Here is an 11,020-nt window from a genome sequence, read left to right on the forward strand (position 1 = left end):
CATGTCACTGACATTGACGCGATCGATGCATGCAAGGTCAGCCGAAAACAGGATCATCTGAGGTCATCTGCCTGACCAGAAATTCACTAGATTCATCTTCATATCAGTCCTTCTGTCCTGGCACAGTTGTTCTGGTGAGCTCAGACCAAAACTAAAACTAGTTTCTGGAGCAGATGAAATTCCCCACGGACAAGTTGATCGTGACTACCTCATTAGATCAGCTGACTTCTCCCAATCATGAAATTCAAAATTTGATGGTTTTCCGACGTCGAACGCAAGCAAAGGTAAGCTCATTGGTTATCTGAGCATTCTCACTAATTTACTGTTTATTCAAGTATTCACAAGCACAACAGTGGTTCCAAACAACAGAGAATGAATACAGCACCATTTCAGATTGTTTGTGAACACCAAGTGGAAGGTTAGAGAAGTGAATTTAAATTTTCTCGTCACGAACACTGCACTGACGACTACCCACGCTATCCGAGCGGTTGTTCGCCCACAAGTGGCTGATAGACCAGACACCTGCATAAACTTTTGTTCAGTAACGTGCTTATGGCAGCAATTACGTACATGTGTGAACTATCAGATGGATGATATTCGGTCACCTGTAGCCTCGACTGCAAATCTGAAACGCTACTCAGCAATAGATCCACCGAATTTCGCAATTCCTTTGTGTAGACAGGTCAGACCACTTGCAAATTCGATTTCTAAAGTGCGACGCGTTTCTGACAACACCAGCTCGACTGCACAAGTGTTCACCACTTTTACTCAACTCAAATAAACGTCCCCTAATGTAATTTTACTAGTATTTGAGAATGGCGTAGCCGACTGTACCTTTTCTTGATTAAAGGCGTTACCAGAACATGCTTATTGTGGTTACCTCCTGTCCTGAGGAAACAAACGATCATGTTCTCGTATAATTTTGATTGGTTGGTTTCATTTGTTCACCTGGCGAGGATTTTACCCAAGTCGAACATGATTATGCTATCAGTGAAACTAAGACTCATGTTGACCTGCTTGTATTTTGCAAGGACGAAAGCGTCGATTGATTCTCATTCAGCTGAAGTTGTTCTTTTGGACTCTTAGCATAAAAGTTCATTTAGTATTCGTACCAGAGTATCGTTCACTACCACGACGGAATCCATATGGTTTGTATTCCTGACCACCACTTGTTAACATTTTAAACCGGATTAGAATTCGAAAGTTAGAAATTTGATATTTTTTCGCGAAATACACTCATTTGCAAACTAATTTGTTTTTTTTTGCGAGAGACTCGCCTGGAACCCAGAACACAAGGTTGACGGAAACTCGGGGACTGCACTTACCTGATGAGCCCCAAGAAGGGCAAAACCGGTCGTAGGCTGTCAACGAATTTTCAGCAACCTTATTAGTAGGGCATTACAAATATGTCAGCTCCAGTTACTGGGAATTGGGAAAATTCCTTGAACGCAGAAGTTGACATTAGTGAGACATTGGTCGATATGTGGGGCCCTGTTTGGCGCGGGGTTTGAGCGATTCGCAACCGTAAGCAGTTGTATCGTGTTTACCAACTTGTGTTTACAAATTGTAGAAAAACACCGATATTTCCCGGAAAACGATTACTGGGAAACCATGTCCCACTGCATCAACAAAACGTTTGTTGTACTGGTTGCCACCAATCTTTGCAGGATTGTCTTATTGCAATTTACTCGCTGGGCTTGGCAATTTGACTGTGCCAGCTACTGATGCACCATGCCACTCTCCAGAAACATACTACCGGTATCACCTGGAGTGGTAATGAAACGTCTGCAATCGAATTGTTCAACTCACCCAGCAAACCAAAGATCACATACTCCACATTAGATATCAACATACTCCTCAATAGTAAGTGATCATTTCTTAACAGGTTGGGTTCTGAACAAGAAATAAAGTGTATATTCGTAACGTACTACTCACAAGGTTGATGAAAACTCTAACAAGAATATTACTCAGAATTAATTCCTTTTTTTTGATACGCTCGCGGGCTTCTTTTAGATTAACACACCAGCGTTTAGTCAAACACAGGTTTTTTCTGCCTCTTGAGGTCGGTTTTTGAGAATACTGTTCCACAGCCTCGTAGTGGAGGATTGAAACTGTTTCAAACTACCAATGTATTTGCGTCAAAGCAACTGAAACTTGGTGAGATGATGGAGAAAGTGTTGACTAATTACTAACACGCTATGATGTACCATATACAAACCTTCTTTGAACGGTGCTTCATTATGGCAGTGAAAACGTATCCACCCTCTGCATTCGCAATCTTGAGAAATGGGCGGCATTCAAGATTACACAAGATTCGGGTCACATCGCAGCTCTTTCTAGTCATGTATATAGCTGGGGGATCCATGGCGCTCCTTTTTGAGAAAATCTAAGGGGTCGAAGGAGATCTGTCCTACCTGAGTTGCTCAACTAGAAACAGAGCTGGCGTGATCAGTCCTTTAAACGTCCAGACTCAGCTTAGCCACTACTGTTTCTAGAATGCCAGAAGCATATATTTTTCGACCTGTGGCCCACATTCGAGTACACTGTCCACTGGCAGAATGGGCCGGATCCAACACAGACCAACGCTACCGATAACCGTGATCTTCCTCGATGTCAGAAGCCCATTTCGTACCGTTGACTGAGCTGTCTTCCGATGAGAAATTGATGCCAGAAATGTTTGTTTGTAATTGAAGTGTGATGTGCACCTAGGCTTCCGTAGAGCTGCAAGCCAGCAGGAAGTTATCTTCAGGCCTATACATCATAGGGAGATTTAGAGAGAGGCGTCCATCTCCCTAGGTTTGTCCATTTTTGATGTAGTCTCAAAGATATAGTCATTCAGTGCCTATCTGCCATGCCACACGAAGGAGGCACGAGGGCTGGGATACTGCCAGGTTGCCCAAGCCTAGACAGGAGAAGTCGAGAGGCCGAGATCGGGTTCGAACCACGGACCTTCCGGTCAGTAAATTCACGCTCTGACCACTGAGCTATCTTAACTGGCCCAATTAAGATCAATGAATCTTGACATGGTAAGCTGATTGTATGTACGGTATGCACTCTCCGACAGAGGACGGCCCTGAGGCCTCTACCTACTTGGTCCATCTCGCCCCTCAATGATATAAAAAAACTCGTTCAGCTGTAGCACCCTTTCGGTGCCTAGCTGCCACACCACACGAGGGCTAGGATACTGCCAGGTCGCCCAAGCCTAGACAGGGGAAGTCGAGTGGCAGAGGTCGGGTTCGAACCGTGGACTTTCCTGTCAGTAAATTCGCGCTCTAACCACTTGAACCATCTCGCCTCAATGATATAAATAACACTGAAACAAACAGTGGAGTGGAATCACTCAGAGGTGAACAGCTCCTAAGCCCTTGGTCTAGGTTGGTGCTTTGAACTGGAGTTCTGTCCAAGCAACCTAAATGCAAAAACTTCTAGGTGGCAATCTCTTGAACTTTTCTCGGTTTCGATGTTTACCATAAAGATATGAATGCTGGGCCACCCATGTTGGCGGGCCGTCCAAAGAATGTCTAATTCCGGCAACCAGTGCGTACGAAGCATTGTCTGAATCCGGTGGGAACGCCATGGAAGCTGCAACGAATTTCGCTATTTTGTATTTATGATGTGATTGCGTTCTCTTAGTTTTGTTTTTAGAGGAAGCAACAGCACTGTTTTGGCCATATTTTGTGTTGAGAACGACTACGAGGCAGTATCCTGACATTCTCTGGGTCAACCTGGAAACCAACACCGCTTGATCGGTTCCAATTCTTACGAAAACACATGTAGATCAACACTAATCCACTTGGTTCTTTTGGGCTGGTACACTTCAAGGATGGGTACACTCATTCAACAGATTTCGTTGGAGATAGTCTCTGAAATGACAACATCTTAGCCAGAATATCGATCGGAGGCCATACTGATCGATCATTATCGACCGAGTTTATGCGTCCGAAATAATCTTATGTGCGTCGTTAGCTTGAGTTGGCTAAAGCAAAATGGACCTGATCGATTTATTTAGTGACCGGCTCCGTGCACCATTCTGTACCTTTTTATATTAAAAAATGATACTTTTCAGTAACCCCCTGACGAGATGGGGACGAAATAGTAAAGCTCGGCAAATATCTTCTCGTTTACATTTTTTCACAACCCATGTTTAGCGAAAGCTCGATAACTCGGTGGTTAAGGTGCGAACTTACTGATCCGAAGGTTCGTTGTTCGAACCCAACTCCGCCATCTCGACTGTTGCTGCCTAAGCTGAGGTAACCTGGCAGTAACTTGGCCCTCGTGCTTCCCTGGCCTGACATGGCAGATATGCACCGAAAGGATGCTGCAGTTGAACGATTGTTACAGAAAGGACCCTTTCCGGTCAGATTACTCGATGTTGCCAGGGTTATTCTTGGCGCTACCCACCATCCCGCTGGCCGCGACTAAAATAATACGGCCTTGAGCATTTCTGACATTTTTCCTTGTCGATTAAACTTTCTCTTTTCCACTGAGATCTTCTAATGAAGGTTATCTGGTTCCTTGGTCATTCGAAAGGTGTGATACAAATCTACTCGAAGTATTGGGTCAAATGTTTCTTTTACGTGTCCCGTCCCCGTGCTTCAAGCAATCCACTTTCTCTGACCCACACTTGAACTCAAGTGGATCGTTGCAACACGTTCACGCCCACTTCTCTTTCTTACTTATTGGCGACTCGATTACACAGATTTTGGTGGCACTCGGGTGGATGTGGGAAAAGCCCTATGCATTATAATCCTGTTTGCTGTTGTTTTGTTGTGCGGCTCAGGAAACACAAAAACGCTCCTCACCCAATTACACGCCGTTCCCAGAGGATCGTTCAAAGCACTGAGGGTGGGAGAACCTTTTCACCTTGTTTACAAAAGCAGTCACACCTGAAGTGGTTGTAAAGTGAGAAGGTCAAGGCAAACATCGTTGAGCACTGTGCGATATAATGAATGAACACTTCAAAGTTTTTTCCCCAACCATTGCTCCACTTGTCTGTAGTTTGTGCTTAATCTACACGTAGCCTGTCCTTGTTCAAGTTTTCGAATAGACAGGAGTGGATGGACCAAGTGGACGTTGTCCATGCGTTGATGTACAGCTCTCTGTCTCTTGGGTTCCATGTCGAACCAGGGTAGTATTGCGCCAGTCTCAATAATTGACAACTTCATAAGTTGCCGGGGTCGAATTGCTCTGTTGCAACTCCGGAAGCTGTAAACTCAGTCGGATAACACAGTTTTCTCGTGATAACATTTCCATCGCCCCTCGACAAGCGATAGAGGGGTGCGTGGGGGTGTGTACGTTCAAGTAAGCCAAAGCGTCCACAGCCCGCTCCGACCAACCAAACCTGTTTTCACATCCGGTTTTTTTGCATGTTGCCAGTGTTCGTGTGGATCTGTTAGACTGACAGCTTCGCATTGCATGCACGCCCGCAGACACCAATTTGTCAATTGTTTGTGCGTCCAAACAAGCTCTCACAACCGACAAAGGGGGCGGATCAGACAAGTGTCTGTTTTGGCCCTAGCAGTGTACTCAAACACACGCACATCCAGCTTGATGCACCCAAAGGGGTATGAGTTACGAAATCTCGTGCCAGTGGGAAAGTTGCACACACATTTGCTAATCTTGTGTCACCGAACCAGTCAGACTGGTTTACAGCTTTGATGGGCAGGTCCGTTTAGGTTTTTGTCTCATGACAGGAAATGAAATTGTTTCGAACACGTTGTACAAGTTTGGATGTTTTTATCGACATACACGTGGATGGTTGCTGTGTGCTTGTTTGTGCAGTCGAATAGGTCTTGGATGTAAAACACGAGGAAAGACTCAGGTTGCAATCGAAACAAGCTGTACTACTTCTTCACCGTGAATTGACTACTCGCAATACATTGAGGCGATTCTATACAAGCAGTTCACCGAGGATAGTAAAGAAGGGTTGTATATCAAGGTTGATGAACAAAGTAAATTCCGTCTGATCTTTGACGTTGCTAGAGGAAAATTTCTCATTTGTGAAACGACTATGTTAATTCAACTCTTCGTTATTGATTAATCATACACCACTCATCTTGGCGTACAGGGGACGATAATATGCGTTAACCGAATTGTCTGGCAGATATATGGATACTTTCGGTAACCCTAAACGGAACTCTGGAAGCGTTCAGAGAGACAGATCAATGGGATGACTGAAATTTTTAGTGTATTCGCGTTCTGTTATCACTGTGTGGTGCAAAACTGTGATGCCTGACCGGTGAAGTAATCCTCTTCGTTGAAAACCCGGATTTGCGCTGAATAGGAAGGTTACCCTGCGCCCGTAATTGGAATGTCTCCATCTGATACGTTCTTTTGGAAGGGAGGTCATGTTAGTCTGTCAAATGCTTCGCGCGACAACCTCTATGGAATTGGCCACAGCTTTCAAGAATTCATCGCCAACTTCAGGATTTCTACCTGTAGATTGGTTTCCCGCATTGTCACAGGTAAACTCTTTGATGCAATTCAGTACTAGTCGTTTGTGTGCGCACCTAGGTGTGAGATAACTAACATGACGACCATGGTCGCCTCTGCATTGTTGGTGGTAGACGGGCCTCTACGTCCCACACGTATGTCTCACGCACAGAGCTCGAAATAGCTCAGTGATTAAGGCGCGAACTTGCTGACCAGAACACAACCTCTGCACCTCTACTGCTCCTGTCTGGGCTTGAGCAGCCTGAAAGTATCCCAGGCCTCGTGATTCCTTTGGGTAGTATGGCGGCCCGGCACCAAAAGGGTGTTACAGCGGAAAAATATGACTGCAAGCAACACCCGAATGGTTTCGGTCTTTTAAGTAGTATGACTTGAGACATNATGCCTGGCAAACTTTCTTGCCAATTTTCTGCTGAGCTAATCACGCACGACGCCACTGACCTCTTCACCTGACATGCACTACTTAAACAGTGGAAACAAAAAATCATCTTACATCATGAATCACACACACCTTTATACTCTTGTGGCTTCAAAAAGGGATTCACTCTAAAAAAAGAAGTCGTTTGCTTTGCAGAATTCTTGGTCAGACACGACTCATCTTGATAACCCACCCATTGGAGAGGCAATCTTTCTTTCAACTATCGTAACTCGTCCTGGAGGACATGTTGTACATAAAAATAAGAACCGGTGCTGACTGGGAGGGTTGGAGAACAGATGCGTGTCAGTCGAAAAATTTTTAGGCTGCCAGTCACTCAGGATGAGTGAGAATATATCTCTTTCCAAGTGCGAGTCAATCATTCAGCTGCACCGATGGCCGAACTACTAGTTGGGAGGTCATGGGTTCGAAACTCCCTAGAGATTCATTCGCATTGCTGACGATTCCCAATATGGTTGAAACACCTGGACAGTGCTTTTGGGCTTCTTATACCAGACTAGCGACTTCATTTACATAAAGAAACCAAAATCGGCCCACACTAGCTACATTTCGGAAACGACTGAGGTCCTTAATCCCGAAATTCAAGTTGACTTTAGCACTGTTGGTTGCACTGAGGATTTTGTCTTCCAAATACCATAACGAACACCAGTCAACATTTTTCAGACTAGCGTTCCCATACTCCTCTGGATAACGAAGTTGGTAAGCTGTTTTTCGTTTCATGTTGACAGTATGCCGCAAATATGGATCCCTGTTGTTGGACAGTACATATCTTATTAGGAAGGTGAGACCGCAAAAGTCATATCAAGGCCCAGCTTGGAAACACAACCTGCGGTAGGTCTACCCAGCAGTCCAACGTTAATTAAGAGGATGTCGCAGCAGATATCAAACCACTTGGCTGTCAAGTATGTCGATTTCAACAACAGCAGTGGATGAGTTCAAACTATGTCGTTTTTCTACACTATAACTGCAAGCAACACATTCACTGTAGTAACAGCGACGCCTGTGGACTACGCCTTGTTTGAAGCGAGGTGACAGGTACCTAGATGGTGTCCCAGTGAAAACTCGAACTAGAGTTTTGAAAAACAGAGTTATCATACTGATACACAGTACTTTTTGTAGTAAGCAGCTCCATGAGGCTCGTGACAGCTCGCTGCACCGTCCATCTATGGTGCATCGCCTGTCTACGGCCTCGAGCCACCCACCAAGGCCGAACGGAGGGTTACGGTCTATTTTTGTTCCAGCTAAAATTACGGGAATTAACGAATGGAACCCAAGACGAAAAATCGATCATCAGCTCAAGTTGTATGTTCCAAAAGTAGCTGAAAATGACTCTGATGAGGGTGATGAGGATGACCTTAAATGAATTTAGGACAACCAAAGGGAGACGGAGCTCGTGTCATTCAAACCTAACTATCCAGGTGCTAGTGACGGAGCGTGATACCTCGTCAGTTTTGCAATTCGGAATGCGAATTTCCCCATATTCCGACATGGAAACTTTCAAGATTCGATACAATCATCATGTATGGTAGGAATAGTCAGTGCTGGCTTTAGTTGGTCAATGCGCCCGGAAAACACGCACTCAAAGGACGGACGTTGTACAGGGAAAAAACCTGGTACTTCAAAACGTGAGCTTGATTTACGGATAAGGACAGATTAACAGTAGCTCAGGTTTAGACCTCCAGCAATTTTTTGAAAAATCAGTGACTGTTGTGGGCTTTCATGGCCAATAGGTGGACCTTCCACGGAGAAAACTTGCTCACATGACCAAGTAAAACCTAAGCGGAAGATAAAACACCTTCACTGAAGCATAGTCAAATTGAAATTTTAAAAGCGCTATTCGCTTTAGCTAGCAAGCTCCTGTGTTAGAACCCTCTGCCTGATACAATACTGTTTCCCACGAATGAACTCCCAAGGTGATACATCTCTGTCAGAGAGACAGTGCGAAAGTGAGCTATTTCGTTCTCGTTGCAGTTCTCTTCCAGGGCGACAAACCTCAAAGATTAAAGAGTTGATACTTTAAGGCTCCTCCTGGTCAAAAGGAGAGACCTCAATGGAATTGCTTCACGACACGGATATAGTTAATATAACCGAAGGGCGATATGCCTTGCGCTCTAAACAAAATGTGTTCACGTCACTCTCGTCTGAAGGGCCGTATTGCAGAAGTATTCTGGTTTGAACACAACAAAGCGATGAAACAATGGACTCGGATTTCGCTCTTATTGGAGTTCATCACTTGTGTCGGGATCCCAACTCTGGGCGTTCGAGATACAAGACGAGTGTGGAACCACTACTCTGTCGAGCTATGGTGCCTGACTGGTTTTCTCAGCTACTCAAACAACGACAATGGGGACCGGATTCTGACTGGCCAAGGATCGACCCTGCTGATGAGGTTGAATGATAGAAAATCAAATTCAGGACTTCCTCGTCAAAAAATTGTACCGGGATAGTAAGAGGAATATGCCACCACAGTGATGTGGACATAAATTCCACAGGTTCAGCAACTACCAATAGCTTTTTCAATGAGTACAACCCTCTGTGACACCTTACTGAATCCTGTGGTTCCTGTTCAAGGTGAGGGAGGTGGAAAAACACCAGCACACGATGGAAGCTAACGATCATCACCACATCAAGCTAGTACGTGTTGAATACGTGGCGCAATCACTTCAGAGGAGACGCAAAATTATGTCCAACCGTGCAGAAAGCATACAGTATGCTTTTACTGATCCTTATCTATGAGGAGACGCTCCCATCGGGGAAGTGTTTTGAAACCCCCAAACGTGTTCATCCTTGAAAGATGTGATTGGTTTGTCCGATACAACTAATATCATACAACTTCATCATTTCAGTAATATAAATGCGAACAAACCGAAATCATTCTTCGCGAGCATGTGCACAGGAAGTGCTTTCAAAACTTTGGTGGAACAGCCATTTTGTCCTATTAAGAACACACCTCCTTAGAAGTAGCAAACTATTTACAAGGTTTCTGAAAACTCCTCGACAGCCTATGATCGGTTTCGCCCTTCTTGGGGCTCATCAGGTAGGTGGACCATCGTAAACTAGAAATTTAGTTGGGTTCAGCTGGGTTCAAATGAGTCTGCTGTCAAGACCGAATTCCTGTGCAAATGAGTACTATGACGAATNCCGGTGCTTATTGGAAACTTTTCTTCTTGAAAGGATTCTGTGCTTGTTATACGAAAGTTCTACTTTCGGCCTTCAAGGCTGAAGGAGCCGGGATCCAACCGGAGAGAGCAATTTTCAACCAGGTCAATATTAACTAGCTAGTCGTTCCATTCTTGTTGTCAAATTGGATGAACAATTAGCAGTCTTTTGTTCTTTCTGGACTTGGGTCAACGTCATCATGAAAATGTGGGATACGAATCGGTCGGCCTGCGCAAAACACAATAGACATAAGTTTTGAGTGCGGAAACGGCTCGTCCACCTTTTTCCACGGAAGCACCCATCGAAATGGAAGAGGGAAACTTCGTCGTTTGTGAGGTGTGAGGGCGTGTGAGTTACATCTGTCCGACACCAGCTGGTTGTTTCGTGAGGAGCGTTCGGACTTCTAGGCTGATAGCAACTAGTGACCATTTGTCGTGGGCAGACGAAACAATATGGGAGCACCGTATAGTGTGAGGCATGTGGGTGGCAGGTCGAAACTGACTGCCATTGTTCGATACTCACAACGGCTTGGAACTAATTTTAAACTTACAACGAAGATGTTGAGAGAGAATTGAGGTCTGTGGTAGTGTACGCTGCCGAAAATAGCAAAAATCACAACAAAGAACTCCTATATAACTGAGTTTCGTAAATGATATTCTACAACTGAATGTGCTGCACACAGGCCGCCTCATGATTCAGTTGGCACGATATTCGAGACATCGCAGTATATTTTCATAAAGGAAACTGGTCACAAGGTTGCTGTAAACTCCTTGACAGTCCACGACCAGTTTTGCCCTTCTTGGGGCTCATCAGGTAGGCGCAGTCCCCGAGGTTCTGTCAATTCTATGCTGTACTTGAACCCAAATTGGACTGTTTTCGAGAAATACACTCATTTGCAGATCAGTTTGGTTTAGTTTCTCGTGAAAACCAAATTGATTTGCAAATGAGTGTATTTCTCGAAAACAGTCGAATTTG

At 44.7% G+C, this 11,020-nt stretch overlaps 1 protein-coding gene across 1 annotated transcript in view; it reads right to left on the reverse strand.

Moving 5' to 3' along the window:
• The window catches only part of T265_02623 (hypothetical protein), a gene marked incomplete at both ends in the record, with an annotated part of 3,602 nt that extends 767 nt beyond the window's left edge, over window positions 1-2,835 (reverse strand). Inside the window, 3 exon segments of the mRNA XM_009166921.1 lie at window positions 1,249-1,383; window positions 2,633-2,743; window positions 2,758-2,835. Of these exon segments, the coding sequence (XP_009165185.1) occupies window positions 1,249-1,383; window positions 2,633-2,743; window positions 2,758-2,835 (324 nt within the window).
• Between the last annotated feature and the right edge of the window lie 8,185 nt (window positions 2,836-11,020).

This window comes from Opisthorchis viverrini (assembly GCF_000715545.1).
Source record: "Opisthorchis viverrini unplaced genomic scaffold opera_v5_33, whole genome shotgun sequence".
NCBI classification, from domain to species: Eukaryota; Metazoa; Platyhelminthes; class Trematoda; order Opisthorchiida; family Opisthorchiidae; genus Opisthorchis; species Opisthorchis viverrini.